Source organism: Polypterus senegalus, chromosome 17 (assembly GCF_016835505.1).
Source record: "Polypterus senegalus isolate Bchr_013 chromosome 17, ASM1683550v1, whole genome shotgun sequence".
Taxonomy (NCBI): Eukaryota; Metazoa; Chordata; class Cladistia; order Polypteriformes; family Polypteridae; genus Polypterus; species Polypterus senegalus.
Genome location: NC_053170.1, coordinates 90132951 through 90149920, shown reverse-complemented (window position 1 = coordinate 90149920; position 16970 = coordinate 90132951). Strand labels below are relative to the sequence as shown.

The following is a 16970-nucleotide window of genomic DNA, read 5'->3' as shown; positions in this document are numbered from 1 at the left end:
GATATGATAGAAGTATTTAAAATTATGAAGAGAGTGAACAGGGGTGGTGACAACTCAAAAACGGCCACTTAACAAGGACAGTGAAGTTAGACAATAAGTAAATTGTTTCACACTGGGACTGGTAGATGACACAGGACAATGAGATTTATATTACCTAGTATACAGGGCTGAGTGGCCAGTTCTCATCAGAATTTTTTCCTCTCCTCTGATAATGATAAACAGTGCTAAACATATATAGTATACAGTATATGAGAATTACGTTTGTTCAGCTTATACATTTTTCAAAATTACAATTGTTATGAAAGTTACTATTCAGCTGACTCATACTGATTTTAATTAACTTGGATTTTACCTCAGTTTTTATATTTGTGTTTTTAGATTGTTTTTGTATCATGTGCATTGGATTGCAGCCACATATTTTAAAGGTCCTGTGGTATTGTTCTAAAATCTAACATTACTTATGATGTTTTCTTCAGCCTTTATCTATAAAGTATTTGAAAATTACAACATTTGTTTTTGCTGGCTTATTTATATTGTTTTTTTGACAGTATTATTTGGGTAAGAGATTAAATGCACATTATATTTTCTATGTCAGTATCATTTGTGGAAACGTGTGTGAGTGTTTATGCATTTATTTGTTTTATTTTACCTTTAGAAATTGCAAGGCATTTTCGCTTTGGCAGTCAAGAAGATGCACATGAATTTTTGCGCTATACAATTGATGCAATGCAGAAAGCCTGCCTCAACGGTTATGCCAAGTAAGTAAATTAGTAGCCCAGACATTAGGTGAAGCCTATTAATCTTGGGTAGTTTTTCTTAATCTTGTATTAATCATTAATTTCTAATTTTTTTTTCATTTCTTTAACACTATAATAAAAGCTGTTGGGATCGTGTAACAACCTTCCTTCTGATATACAGTGATCCCTCCTCGATTGTGGGGGATTGTGTTCCAAAACTCCCCGGAAAGGTGAAAATCTGCAAAGTAAAAACCATGTGTTTATATGGTTATTTTTATATATTTTAAGCCCTTATAAACTCTCTAACACTCTTATAAACATTTCCCGCACAGTTATACAGCATAAACCCTTTATATTCTCTTAGATATTAAGTAAGATTCGTTGAAATTATGTATGTAAACACACTGTTTATATACTACGCACAGACATACGTATCGTATATTATTGAGGAGTTTTATTTAATACATAATACAGTTTTAAACACATTGTAATTGATTAGGTAATATAAAAATAAATGAAAAATCTACAATACGTAAATATAAATAAAACCTTAATGTTATTTTAAAGATATCGAGCATCTCCGATATCACATATGTTACAGCCATTACGATAGACAGGCCACCAGCAGTAAATACATACAATGCAAGAACAATTGTATAAAATGTGTCTACAGTTACACTAAACATATGTACATGTACTAAGTATGTAGAAAATTAGTTATGGGTACTCGCCAACAATGACACGGCGACTTGTCCGATAACGATGAAATAAATGTAAGTGCACAACAAAAGAGAGCGTTACAGTTCTCACAAAGGAGCTGCTTCAGGCGACTGTGGCACTTGCGCACGGCCCCAGAAGCATTAGTAGGAGCAGATTGTTTTGGAGACTTAACGAAGGGCTTGACTATGCACAAAGTTAAACATGAAAGAGCACAAAAGTTAACTCTTTACACAGCGAAACATGTTGATGCTGAATGAGCGAGACGAGATGCTGGCTAACGCAAAGCGGAATTGAATGCTGCTCTTCGTCGTTGAGCCAGTCTGCACCCAGGAACTTAACCGCGTGCTCTGATTGGCTAGCTTGTCTGCCATCTATTAATTGCATCCCTTGTATGAAATCAACTGGGCAAACCAACTGAGGAAACGTGTACCAGAAATATAAAGACGCATTGTCCACAGAAATCTGCGAACCAGCGAAAAATCCACAATATATATTTAGATACGCTTACATATAAAATCCGCGATATAGTGAAGCTGCGAAAGTCGAATCGCGATATAGTGAGGGATTACTGTATTGGCAACACTTGCATAGATAGATCTTTCAGCTTTTCAATATCACACCATAAACAACACATTTATTCTCTGCTTTAAAATCTTCCTTTGTGTTGAATGTTAAGACAGTCTCCTAATAAACTGTCATTTGAGACACATAGAGACTAAATTTATAATGCTTCTTTGAATTCCTGGAAACAAGAAGATGTATAGTTTGATATTAATGACTGAAGTTAATGTTTTTGAGCAGTCAAGTTATTTTGTCTGGATTTTTTTTTATCAGGCCCAGCTTTCTATTTAATAAAATCACATTTTGCACACCTTGAATCCCAGTTTTGGACAAGGGCAGTGTTTTCAAGCCTTCATGCTGTTTCATTTGATATGAAAATGTTGCTGTTTCTGTGAATGTGTCCTTTCAATATTTTCACCTCAGTTTTATCTTTATTGTAATTAGGCTTGACAGACAGACACAGGCTACAACTTTGGTTCACCAGATATTTGGAGGATACCTCAGGTCAAGAGGTAAGTAAAAAGTAGCTCTATACATTTATATTTAAATGTAAGTTAAATAAGTTATTTTCCAATTTATTTGACTTTTCCTTACTATAGAAAAGTGGTTAAGGTTGCCTTAACAATATTAGGGACAAAGGCTAAATTCTTAGCACGATCACACGATGCTTGGAGGTTTTCTTCTGGTTCTTTGACTTCTTTATACATTTCATAGACATGATTGTTTAATTGGTGATGGTAATTTAGTCCAGCATGAGTGAGTTGTAGTGATGCATTAGCTTGTTGAATCTTGCCTTTCATCCAGTGCTCCTGGGATTGGGTCAAATTTATTGCTACCCTGTAATGGTTAATTTGACTTCAGAGAATAAATTAATGGAAATTTTGTAAATTATATATTTTTTTACTTTGTTTATAAGGTTGGAGTTCCCAGCTAAGACATACTTTTATTTTATTGTTGCATCTTTCAAGTTTCATCATCATATATCCATTTGTTAACTTGCAGCTTTTAAAAGTATAGTAATTGTAAAGTAATTTTATTTGGTTTTAAAATCAAATAAGCAATGTTATTCAGCTTGCTCAATCCAATTTTTGTTTGCGAGAACCAAAGTATATACCAGCAGCACTGGGTGCAAGGCAGGAAACCATTATAGAGCTTATTCACACACCAGTCAACAGTCACTATTGTGTGAGGCCAATTTGGATTTACAGTGGACCCTTGACTTATGAACTCCACTCGTTCGCGAGGGTGTGTTGTAACTCAAGTTGGTTGTAAGTCAAGACTATTTTTCCCATAAGAAATAATGGAAATACCCATAATGCATTTTGAACCTCCCACAGCAACACTTACTTAACCTTTTCATAATAAAAACAGGGTTGTATAATGTGCAGAATTTACCAAAAACACCAATAATTGTTCTAATGTACTAACCAAAAAGTTATAAAAAGTGCCTAGTCTACCAGAAACAACAACTTCATACTGTACTCACCATTTAAGTTGACATCTTTGGCTTGCAGGAAGGGAGGAGGAGGAGAATGAAATGGAAGGTGGTTATTGTTTGGAAGGAGCTTCCTTATACAAATCTTTTCTTTGTGGATTTCGGCATGCTGTACATATTAGCGAGATCGGTCACATGAATGCCACTCTCTTATTTCAGCACTGTTTCCTTCGTCGTTTCGATTGTGATCGCTTTCTTTACCTTCATTACCTTCTCTTCCTTCCTTAGCAATTATCGAAATTAAATTATATAAATCACTGCACTGACTGAAATTAGTCCACAAACACGCGTATCTGGGCTCGGACTGACGCTTACGAACGCTCTCGGCTGTTTGTTTACAAATCACACAAACGGATACACGTGACCACATTCAGGTCGTAACGCAAGACATTGTTTGTAATTCAAAACAAAAATTTTGGTCGTAAACCAAGTTGTTCGCATGTCAGGCTGGTCGTATATCGAGGGTTGACTGTATTAGTTAACCTAACTTGCATGACTTTGGGGATGTAGTGAGTGCTGACAGTACGTCTGTGAGGCAGCAGTACTTACCACTGTCACTTTTCCTTTGTGCCTCTCTGTTCAAATTAAACTTTGTTTTATTCTCTTTCAGTTAAGTGTTCAGTATGTAAAAGTGTTTCTGACACTTACGACCCCTATTTGGATATTGCTTTAGAAATCCGGGTAAGTGAAATTTTTTTTTGATCAAATGATTACACTTCCCTACAATGTCATCTTGTACCTTTTCCTTGTCCTGTAAAGCTGCTGGCTTAAGGGTGTCTATTTGATAGTCCTTTGTTTTTCAATGTTATCTCAGAAAAATGGAGCTGATTCAGATGGATGTCGCCTGTTATGCTTGACTGAAACTGAAACTGAGAATAAAATTCTAAATTAAATCATAGTTAACTGCTTGATATGCTAAGAAAGGAAGAACCATAATGTACTTATTTTGAAGGCTGAAGAGAAAATGCTTTGTAGCCTTTTGACTCTATTGTAAATGTCTTTCCTTTAACAAACATTACAGTGTCTTCACTTTCCGTGCCCTTTTTTATGTGTACCCTTTCAATTAAGCCATCTTTTGTTTTCACAAACTAATTCTATTAAACATTGAGTAGGCTGTGACAACCACTGGCTGGCCTGTGTGGCAGTTAGGATATGACACATGAATGATTATTTAGATTTCTTTTTGGTCAGATCTGTTTTAAAGATAAACGCCATCTCTACTGAGCCATAGCATTACACTTTTAGAGTTGGAAATATTTTTAAAAGTAGTATTCCAGGACAGTCATCCATATTGTGTATGGTTGCAAAGGCCTGGAAGACTGCTTTGTGCGAAGCAGCATACAGAGTGGAGATAGGAAAGTAAAGAGACTATAAAGAGGATGGGAAGAAAGAGAATAAGATTGTGGAACTGTAAATGTCTAAAGAACTTAGCTGAAGGTAAGAGTGTTTGTTTAATTTAGAATATTTAGGTTTATGTTTGTTGAATGGCTTTTTCGTTTCTCTAGGCAATGTGAAGATGCAGGACTCATTATTATTTTTATTTTTTTATTTTTTTCTTTTTTTTTTCTTTTACAGCAAGCTCCAAATATTGTTCGGGCTCTAGAACTGTTTGTAAAAGCTGATGTTCTCAGTGGAGACAATGCCTACATGTGTGCAAAGTAGGTTGACAAATTTAATTCTTTTGAAATTGCTGCACAAAACTCCTTGCATACCAAACACGGTCCGATAAATCCTGAGGTTACATATTGTTGAAACATGTTATGTAAAATCTTGAAGATCTGGCATTAATAGAGAAGTACAAAATGTTGCAATTGTAGAATATCATTTTTGTTCATTTCAGCAATATGAATAGCAAGTTCAGTTTTCTTATTAAGCTATTTTCAGATTATATTCACTTTTTAATGCTGTTTAAAAACAGCATTAATGTAAAGAACTGAGGAACTAAGCAATTTTTTATTAACTCGTACTTCTAAGTGACAGCATCTTTGTGTGTATCAGTTCTTTTTTTCTAATTATACGTTCATATTTTCTTTATTATTTAATATTGTCAATAAAGTGTTTGCATAAATCAGTTTTCATTATGTCTGTTGCTATCCTATACTCAAATCTGCTCAGATTTTCAGCACTCTTTGTGTATTTGTTGTAAAATGAATGTAATATTGTAGTAATGTTTTTACTGGCAGTAGACTGAATCCGCTCCATGCTGTAAATAGAACTAAAACATTAATCTTGAAGTATCTGCTCCGTGTTCACATGGCTTACCTAGGCCAGAAAAAAATCTTTCAAATGGCTACTTTTTTAATCATTGGTTTACATAAAAGATACTCTACCAGCACTAATAAAAGTATACAGTGGAACCTCGGTTCACAACCATAATTTGTTCCAAAACTTTGGTCGTAAACTGATTTGGTCATGATCCAAAGTAATTTTCCCCATAGAACTGTATGTAAATACAATTAATCAGTTCCAGACCGTACGAACTGTATGTAAATATATTTTTTTAAAGATTTTTAAGCACAATTATAGTAAATTATACCATAGAATGCACAGCGTAATAGTAAACTAAATGTAAAAACACTGAATAACACTGAGAAAACGTTGCACAACAGAGAAAACTAACACTGCAAGAGTTTGCGCTGTAGTGCTACGAACCGCTCGCTAGAAACAATTTTTTTTTAATGAGTTTTAAGCACAGGGAAAAAAATGAACATTTGAAAAATCCGTAATTTAATAAACCACTAAGAAAAGTAACATTGCAACAATGCACGCTACGAACTGATTGCTGTAAACAGAAGTAAAGTGGAGGTTAAAATCCAATAGAAAAAAGTCTTCATTAAATACAAAGAGGTTAAAACAATTCTCGGATCTGTCTCTTTAAAAACAAGCCTTATGCATCCAGCTGTGTCTGTCTCGCGCGTGTGTGTTTCTCTCTCGTGCACGCGTGTGTGTGTATTAGTAAGTGTGTGTGCGTGCGTGTGTGTCTCTCTCTCTGCACAGGAAATGCACAGGGAGAGACTAAACGCGTGCGGAAATCATCGGCGTGCACAAACCGAAAGGGAAACTGGCTTGTTCGTATACCGAGTCAGTTGTCTTGAAGAGATGCAAAAGTTTGGCGAACTTTTTGGTCATAAACTGATTTGTACGTGTTCCGAGACGTTTGTGAACCGAGGTTCCACTGTGTATGGTGACCAAAGTAATGAAACAATGAGAGTCTTTTGTTATATAAAAACTAAACATTAGGCAGGAGTAGACGTGTTAAGTCTAGAGGCCATTTCACCACAAGGCCCACAGGTGTCCTCTTAAATTTTCAGCTGACTTTCCGTGACTGAGAACCCACTTATGGATTAGCATCTGATGAAAATCAGGTTTTCTGCACTTTTGCTGGTATATTGTTGGGCTGAAAAATAAACCTTGTGCTTATATGGTAGTACAAGTTTGAGATTTGATTGTTAAAATGCTAAATAATAAATTTAAGACAATAATGTAAAACTATACTCGCAATCTATTTATTATAAAAGTGAAGTATGTTTTTTGAAATGCAGACTCTGCACGATTCTGTGCAAGAAAAACTCTGGATGATTTATGTATCTTGGGAGTTAATGAAGCAGTGTAATCTGATTTCACAAATCTAGTGGAGGAGGGGGGAAGGAAGGGCTAATAGTGCCGATTGGCAGAACCATAATGATGCTGCAAGAAATGCTTCTGTGTTGTAGTCTTTGAAGGAATATAGCATTCAACTATAAATATTTTGCCTGTGCAATCAGTTGTAATTAGACTTCCTTAAGATTTTCTTTGTTTGCATGCATTAATTTTTCTGTAAAAGGTATGCAATTCTTTACCAAAGCAAAAATTCCTTATAAAGCAGTTCTGCTATTCTTTGTCAACCTTGTGTGCTACACTAAAAATTAAATAGTCAGTAAAATGTATACATTTCTGGTGGCCTGTGACTAATTTTGTTTATCCATGTCAGGTGCAAAAAGAAGGTTCCAGCAACTAAGCGCTTTACAATTCATCGACCTTCAAATGTCTTGACTTTGTCTCTTAAGAGATTTGCCAACTTTAGTGGGGGAAAAATAACAAAGGTAATATCCATTTAACCAAAAAATTATACTGGTTGGGTGATTGCATTGTGTACTGTTATAAAGTGTTAGGCCACCAAGTAAAATCATTTTCTTATTTACAATAAAGGTATAGAATCTCTTATTTACCAAAATGTATTGGTATCTTTTCAGAGGGCTAGAACAATACAAGTTTGGCTCCCAGACCTATCGTTGTGATTTTAAATTAATGAGATAGTAATTAGTCAAATCAGGTATGTGGTAGTGATGCAGCTTAACAAATGAAGGGATGTATTAGATGATTATCACATATACAGGGTTGCCTTAAGGAGATGTTTGGAAATGACTAAGCTAAGACATTTTGGCAGGCATTTAATCATAGTTGGTGTACCATCAAGTCTATAGTCAACGAACAATAGCATACAAAACTAGATCTTTAATTTGTGGTGTTCAAACTGTCACAAACAAAATAGGAACTAAGCATGTTGAAGTCTTACAAAGTTGTCTTCATCAGATAAACCTTAATTAATTGTCCTCTACTCAGTGGAGTGAAGGAAATTCAGTGAGGTACTTGCTCAGCATCTGACACCAAAGTATATGCCTTAACAATGCCAAGAATTCTTAAATGGTGTCTTGTAGCAGAATGGCAAAGAGTAAGAACAAAAATTAGCTTTACAATTTTGTTCAGATGTCTGAGATTATTTTCAGTGTATGACATTATATTTGTTTCAGATTTGGCTTTAAGTAATTGATTTCAAAAGAGGTGGCATGTTTGTTTAATTTGTTTGACATTTAATATGTAAGTTGGACTCTTGAGCGTCAGTATAACTGTAATTCAATATTTTTCTCTGTTTATAGGATGTTGCTTATCCAGAATTCTTGAATATCTGTCCATACATGTCTCAAAGCTCTGGTGATCCTATCATGTACGGTTTATATGCTGTTCTGGTCCATTCAGGGTATAGCTGTCATGCTGGTCATTACTACTGTTATATCAAGGTAAGAAAGGACTATTGGTTTGGGAAAAACAAGTCCAGAGAAGGTCAATCCCGACAGCACAAGTCCAATGCTGTGGACAGTCCATCTTGTAAGAGTGGGAAGTGGTATTACTGTTTACATTACTGTACAGTCTGGATTCAATGCCACCTGTTGCATTTTATCCAGCTATGATTTTGTACTGTAAATGCTTATTAAACAGCAACAGTGTACCCTCCTGCAAGGTTTTTTCCACCTGTTTCAGCTGAATGTTTAGACACTCTAATTTTTTTTTTCCATTTGAAAGTACGTATTGACACACAATAACTACAACATTTACGACAATGGATATATATGAACAGTATGAAAACCTGCAAATTTGGTTCTAAAGAGACATTTGCTGAGAATTTAATAATGAGACTTTTAATTTTTTTTTTTTACATAATTTTGTTTCAAAGAAAACCGATCTCATAAATTATTATAGTTAAAACTTAAGCTTTTACATAATGATATTTACATGTTTGTAGTGCTACCAATAGGAAATATTTTGCATTATGATGTCAAAATTGCAATCTCCTTATTTGACAAGTACACTTACACATCTATTTTGCAATATTTTACAAATAAATACAATATGACACAACAAACTGTTCATCTGTGACATCCAAAATATATGCAAACATGAACCTATACAGTACAAAGCATGAAATACGGTGTAGATGTTAAACATCCTGTCAGGAGGATGAGCATGTTTTTGCCTATACCTGTGGGCTGTATTGGTAATACTTGATAGTTGGTAGTATTTAGTCTGAGTCCAGCATAGTGCAAATATTTCTAATGCTCTTAACTACACAGATATTCAACGCAATATCAACATTGTTGTTTATCATAGTAATCGTAAAAAAAAAAGGTGTATTTAGAAAAGTGGTAAAATTATTTGTTTATTAAAAAATTAGCATCATATCTGTTTACTAATTATTTTATCTTCCTTTAGGCCAGCAATGGACAGTGGTACCAGATGAATGATTCCATGGTACATCCTAGCAATATCAAAGTTGTTCTTAATCAACAAGCATATGTTTTGTTTTACCTAAGGTGAGCAATCAACTGTGTTTTATTGGGTCATTGAAGGGGTGTCCTTGAATATATTGTTTAATATATAGGTAAAAATCTATGACACAAAACAGTGCTTTCAGCATTAATATTTACGATTAGCGTGGCACTTATTGTAAATGAGCATTTATTGTTTGCTTAGTTATGTTGACATTATATGCCTAACCCTGTCCTGTTCCCCAGGATAACCACAGAATGGTACACAAAAAACATATTTCTTAAAATCGTCAAATCTCAGCTTTTTTGAATTGATTTATTTATTATTCGTAGATTCTAAAATTCTGCTCTTTCTGCCTTTTTAAACTTTGTGTTTGAAAACACTTGCACATTTTGAAATACTTGCATATTAAAAGTATTTTTAAATGAATTAAGACTGCCAGACACAAAGAAGAATTTGGATGGTCTTTGTTGTAAGCCTGGATCTGTGCCACACATTAAGAGTATGCAAACTCCAGAAATAACGAAGAAAATCACTCTCAATGGACCACTGTCTTCACCACAAGTAATGAAGGTATGTTATGAATAAGATTTTGTTCTTATAAGGATAAGATTTTGTTCTTAAAAGGAATGGGAGCTTTTGGTTAGGTTAGGTTGGACCCAAGTCACTTAAACTCTAATATGCTGAAAGTCACCAAGTAGACTCTTTTTGTAGGAATATTTAATTGCTTTTTGGAAAATTTCAGTAAGCTACGTGTCTACTCAGGAAATAAAATATTTTCAATTGGTATGTTAAAGAGGTTTTATTAATCTAGCAGACCTTTACTAGTACAGCAGACAGTACACAGTCAAGTTTTTTTTTTTATTATTATATATCATTGACAGAATTTTCTACAGTATTGACGTGGAGGCTGAGAGCTTGTCAATAAGTAAAGTATTCTGGATTTTAGTTTGCACACTTTTTTTCTTTTCAGCTGTCAGATGTGATATGGTTTGGCCTAAGCAAAACCATTTTGCTTTTATAAGATGCTAGTGATGAGCAAATCCTGTGGAGTTACCTTCATGATAAATTTGATGAAATTGCACAAATGCTTGAGAGCTTTACCGAATTTGGTGAACTGTATTGCAGTCAGTGGGGAAGGAGGAACTAGTTTTGAGTGGGTTATAACAGTATAATCCCTGATGACAAGAGAATAATCTTCCAGCTATGCTGGGCTGATTATTATTGACAAAAATGTGACCTGAGCAGTGAGGCAACAATGATAACCACTGCACCACCCTGCATCAAACAACAAAAGATGCAGACGGAATGATAACCACAAGCAACATACGACAAATCCCCTCAATCTTGCAATTGGTTAAAAACATATCTACAGTATAATGTCATTACAGCACAGAGTTCCAATTTTTGTGGCACTAATTGGCTGTACACGCACATCGATATTTGAGACTATTTGCAAGGTGTTTCTAATTTTTTGGACAGATATACAGCTGACACCTTGTTGTCTCCGATCTGTGTAAGTTTTTTTGGGACTAGGCACCACACAGCATGGCTAATTGCATATATGAATTTGGCTCACATACCTATATATGGACCCGGTGTGGCTCCAGCCACCTGAACAGATCAGTTTGTACTATGCTGTGCTGGCATTTCCCTGCTTGAACTTCGGAGTGCCAGCAGATAATGTATGCATCCTGTGCATACTAGCGTGCCCAGAGAGCTTCTGATGCAAGGATCATTGTTATATATTCAGGGAGCCATGCTTGATTTGCTGTACTTGGCAAGGAGCATAAGCTGCTTACTCTGCCAGTGAACGTACAATAAATCCATGCAGAACAAAAAAGTATTTTCATAATATTCTCATTACTGTCCGCTATTGCACCCCTCAAATGAAAATACTACAAGGTGCATTTCTGCTTATAGTAGTGAAGTCCTGCAGATCATGCGGCAGCCTAAAATGTGGAGTACACTCGGGAGTACTCCCGAGTGAAAGTTCTGTGCGTGGCTGCTATATCTCTTTGAACTCACACTGGCCTTGCAAAGCATCATGAAGTGCTGAGAAATAAATGTTTGTCTAAGCTGGCCACACAGTGAATTTCCAGGAAAATATTCAGTGAACAAAATTACTGGTGAATGCAGCATATTTGTTGCAAAAAACATTTGTTGGTCAACGCTATAAGGCACACAGCAACAGGATGTAACATTTTAGGAAATCTGCAGAAAGATTTAAAAAGGCAAATCTGTAATGTTGTTATACTCGAACTTTGATTGAGTACTATATGTAGTTCTGATCCCCATGCTTTAACACTAGAATTACCAAAGCCTACGAAAAAACTTGTAAGTCCCTCACACCTTAAATCCCTTCGCACCTCTCCATCAGCGTCTTTTGTCCTGTAAATGTGACGATCAAGACAAGCAGCCTACTGTTCCATACCCCCACCACCGCAAAACGGGCACAAAGTTCTCCCATCTCACGCCTTGATTATCTGGGAGTGAAGTGCTGGAGTTTGAATGGAAATAATAGATCGTTATTTGGAACACATGCATTTCATGTGTGTTCCGTTTCTAAAATAATCTGTGTAAACACATTGTTAAAACAGAATCGTTTTTCATATTTTAGTAGTAAAATGACAAAATGTAGGCATACACTATATAATGTGTGAAGCCTGAAGTCCAAAGATCAAATAAACACTTTCACAAAAGGTTCAAGGATGATACAACAGCTTCCGTGGCACAGCGGTAAGAATTGCTGACTTTTAATCAAGAGTCCCCCGGTTCAATCCTGACTGCCTCGTATATTTACAGTTTTGAGTAGTGAGCTGCTCTTATTGTTCATATTATACAGTAAACACATACATTTGGTTTGTGTCTGTAACAGCCGGTGTACATTTATAGTACTTGTAAAAGTTATCTTTTTTTTTTTTTCCACTTTTATTCTCTGTCAAGATCATGATACATACTACCGCTCCCCCTGGGATCTGACGCTGTTAGATTTTATTTGAAACTGGGAATAACTGTAGATATGAGTGGTGTTTTCAGACAATGGAACTGGACATTCTCTCATCTAGATGGATAAAAGCTGACACACAAATGCTCGTGAATCTGCCTTATTTGTATCTAAATGTTACCTGATTTTTTTTTTTTTCTTCAGCTTTGAGCTTTCCTGCTTACGCTGAATTAGTATGCGACTTATGGTTTATGATGTCAAAGTCGCACTGGCAAAAAAAAAAAACAGAAACATAGATATACAGTAGAGTCCCGCTAATCCGAACCCCGCTAATCCAAAAATCCGCCTAATCCGAACAGGACTAGGGGGAAAAAAATAATTTTTATAAAATTTCTGAACTGGGAAAAGTAAAGAAAACAAGTTTTTTCAAGTTTTGTCGTACGTTTAATGTACATTTAAGAAACTTGTAATTTTTCAATTTCGCTGTCTAACTAAAAATCCAAAATACAACCTTACTTAAAAAATTGATACAAGTTCGAATTTACTCACATATGTAGAATCCATGTTCTGTACAGCATTTACACAAAACGTAAAAAGCAAACCATTATCTAAGAGAAAGTCAGTGATCTTCTTCTGAAGCGACAAACTAAAACGGCTTGAAGAAGCAATGTTTTGCCAACGCCGCATAAACATAACATCTGTTGAGGTTGCATCGGCGTGTTGCTCAACGTAGCGCAAAGCGAGATAAAGGGCACTGGCTGTGGCAGTGTGTGGAACAACATCAGTCGGCGCATCCCCTTCCTCCTTACTGTCGTCTGCGTCGAGATCAGCTGGCGTTCCCTGCACAGCTGCCACAATGTCCTCATCTGTGTATTCTTCATGGCCACAGTCGTCAACGGCCGTCCACTCTTCCACACACTCTTCTGCATTTTCACAACCTGGCATTCTTTTCACCAATTGAAGAAGTTCGCAATTTTCTTTTGTTGGGGGGGAAAACTGTTTGGACAAACTCTAGCTCAGGCCAGAGATTTTTCCAAGACTTCTGTAAGGATTCCTTGCGTGTGTTTTCCCAAGCTTCAACAACCCAGTAAATAACATCTTTGATGTTCATTTTCTTGAGTTTATCCAAAATTGTTAGCTCTTCATTATCTTCAAGTAGGCTACGAAGAAGTATTTTTCGTGTCTTTTCTTCCATCGGTCTAAGAAACCACAACTAGCCTTAAATGATATATCACCGTCCATGAGCTTGTTCAATTGAAGTGCCTTTTCTTGAATTAGAGGGCCAGTGATAGGGATTCCTTTCTGTCTTTCTTGTGTAAACTATAAGAAAAGTGCTTCGTCCAATTTTTAGTAAGAAGACACTGTCGTCTTGCTACGTTTTTCAATCGTTTTTTCACTTGTGGTAGTGCAAAACTGCTCAATTTTACCTCTGTTCTTTTTCCAATCGGAAATTGTTGCTTTCCCGACACCAAATTCCTTCGATAACTGAGTGGCACTTTCACCTTTGTGAAGTCTTTTCAACACTTCCAGTTTTTCTTTTAATGTACACGAGTTATGTTTACGTTTGCTTGCCATGATGATTAACAGCAGGGACAAGCACAGAATGTAAATAAACCACACTACACACCACTCACAAGGCCTCACAAAACACAGGGCAAGTGCGCGCACACGAACAATAACATTGCACAAAACACATCACTCAGCAGTAGCAAGTGGCACACTGACTCAGTGACTCATAGTTTTGGAACGGAAATCAAGAAGAATGTGTAGGTGTAGGCGGGGGGTCTAGGTCACTGCCCTTCCGCTACTACTCACGTACCGCCCGTCATATCGATTTTACCTCCGATCACAGTCACACTACAGTGCAGTTTAATTTGCAGTGTACTAGAATACGTAATTTCTTACCTTTAATTCTTGACCCATCAGACGCTTAATACGCCTCATAAAGTCAATATATGGCATTATATGACAAAACTCTGCCTAATCCGAATTTTCGCTAATCCAAACAGGGTTCGGTCCCAATTAGTTCGGATTAGCGGGACTCTACTGTATATGATATATGGAATTATTCGTTTTATGACCTGTACAGTACATTTCGGAAAACATTGTGGCACGGATGCAACATTATTCATATTCATTCGCATAACATCTTGCGGTTGTAATCAGTGACTGCGTGGTTTCCACCCCCTGATCTTGCCAGTCTCCACATGTTGCTGTATGGTGTTGTTTCTTTTGTACTCCAGGACAAGCTGAGGAAAGAATAGTACAGAGAGGTCAGTTCCGCAGTATGTGCAATCATCAAATTTAAATGGTAACGGTTCACACACACGCAAGGACCGTCCTTCTTACATTTATGTCATGTGTACCTGTTGCAATGTAGAAGCAGTGTGAAAAAGAGCAAGGTAGAGCATTACAGGAGTGAAGGACACGTCCAGCTCTGATAGGTTAAGGGAAATCTGTTTAGAGCCGAGAAGGCTGTATGTAGACCAAATTCAGGCGTTGATAGAATTTCGGTTGATCAGCTTTTGAAATGAAGGGAAAGTGCATTCAGGATTGAAATTGTGAAGCAGTTCTTTTAATGACGAGTCATGTACATGAAGGGGAACACTTGGAGTCCTTTGAAAATGCGCTTGCAACGATACTGGGACAACTTGGCTGTAGTTGGACCAAATAGGATTTAACAACTGAATGGTCTCTTCTTGTTTTTTAAACTCATGTAGCAGAACTTCCATACTTTTTGGAATGCAGTACACCTGAAGCATTATGTACACATGTATAGAACTGTAATTGTGTGTTGGCATTTGTAGTCATTTTATTACTTTGTTTTTTTGGGTATGTGAAGCAGATTTTAAATTTACTGTGTTCTTGTAGTATACTGTTAACTTTTTTTTCTAGTTTCAATTTGTGTTCTGATTTGATTACAAATAAAGTATAGCTGAAAAGTGATTTTCCTTTTTAGAAACCTGACTCCTCTTTGTTGAGGAAGACCCAAACCGTGGATGAAATTGGTGTTTCAGTTAGTCGAAATGGCATTAGCTCATCTTCAAAAGTACAATACAGTTCTCAGTCTCCAAGGACACCATCAAAGGTGTCAAATTCTCCTGCTGTGATTGAAGAGTCATTTAAAAAAGTAAAGAAGACATCTCCACAGCTGCAGACAAAAAACAGTCTGGGGTCAGCCATCAATGGTAATGGGAACAAGACTGAGAGCGACAAAAGGCAGTCATCTGAAAGCAGGAATATGGCCACATCTACCTCACTGAAGTCTTTGTCTGAAATGACATCAGACAGACAGGATGAAAAGGTAGTATTTACATTTTCTCTCATTTTGAGGCACCCATAATGTATTTAGGAATCAGCGTTTTTTTTAATAAATATTTTCAGAAATCATTCTTCTTATTTTGTTTCATAGTCAACACTGGTGCATATACAAAATTCTTGCTCCAGTAAGTCATCTGAACTTTTTTTTTTTTTAAATATATAAAAGGTCATCTTCTTTATAATTTGTTTCATGTAGTGATTATCAGTGTTGTTGCCTGTCCAGGGTTATGAGCTCAGTTCCCATCCTGCTGACTGTCTCAGAGACTGTAGATTGGCCTGCTATGAGTTATTGTAAATATGTGTCCCCTGTCACACATAGGCTTTGCTTTGCTGCCTTTTGAGCTATGCGTTTATATTAGGCCCTAGCTTTCATAGACCCTGGAATGAGGGAAAACGCACCGCTTCAAAACATGGACAGATATGTCTGGCAGTTAAATAACAAAAAACAAACTACATCTGATTGTACCTGATGCAGCTTGTGAATTAAATTTAATGATAATGCTTAATTTCTGTCAACTTTGCTGATATGTTTAGGATTTGAATTCTAATGGATCTCAGTGGAAGGAAATTGACAATCCACGCACCATTCTAAATGGAGAAAACACTTTGAGAAATAGTCTGAAAGGCCTTCCAGCCTCACCTAGTCTGAGGCTGGAAACGTATAGTGCCAATACTGAGGATCAGAAGATGGCAAAGTTAAAGCCCCAGGTGCTTACTAACATCGCATCTGAAACTGCAAGCACGATGTCACCTCCACCTGCAAAGAAGTTGGCTCTTTCAGCAAAGAAGGTGAGAGTTTACCGTGAGTCTTGAATGTTTTGACTCTGCATATTTGACCAGGTTGAGCCTGTAAAAGGTGCTGTTCATCTGTAAGGTTGTCCCAGTTAATTAATATGCAGAGCATGAGACACCTCAAGCATTCTGGCATCTTGTCATGAAGAAAGCAGAATCTGAGAGGAGGTTAAGCTTTCTCACAGTTGTGTTTGTCACTTTATTTTGGATTTAAACTGAATAGTAAAAAAACTTATGTTATCAATTGTCTTTTAAAGCTTTGTGTGAAATTTAATTTGGAATCTGTATACAGTGGCATTTGATTAAAATATTC

The 16970-nt window shown here is 36.2% G+C and overlaps 1 protein-coding gene across 2 annotated transcripts in view; it reads left to right on the top strand.

Moving 5' to 3' along the window:
• Positions 1-16970, top strand: part of usp36 (ubiquitin specific peptidase 36) — a 61745-nt gene that overhangs the window by 29625 nt on the left and 15150 nt on the right. For both annotated transcript variants that reach the window (XM_039740734.1, XM_039740733.1), the window contains exons 5-14: positions 656-758; positions 2463-2530; positions 4124-4194; positions 5089-5171; positions 7484-7595; positions 8430-8570; positions 9541-9641; positions 10032-10170; positions 15504-15848; positions 16400-16654. In XM_039740734.1, the coding sequence (XP_039596668.1) occupies positions 656-758; positions 2463-2530; positions 4124-4194; positions 5089-5171; positions 7484-7595; positions 8430-8570; positions 9541-9641; positions 10032-10170; positions 15504-15848; positions 16400-16654 (1418 nt within the window). The remainder of the gene's footprint in view (positions 1-655; positions 759-2462; positions 2531-4123; positions 4195-5088; positions 5172-7483; positions 7596-8429; positions 8571-9540; positions 9642-10031; positions 10171-15503; positions 15849-16399; positions 16655-16970) is intronic.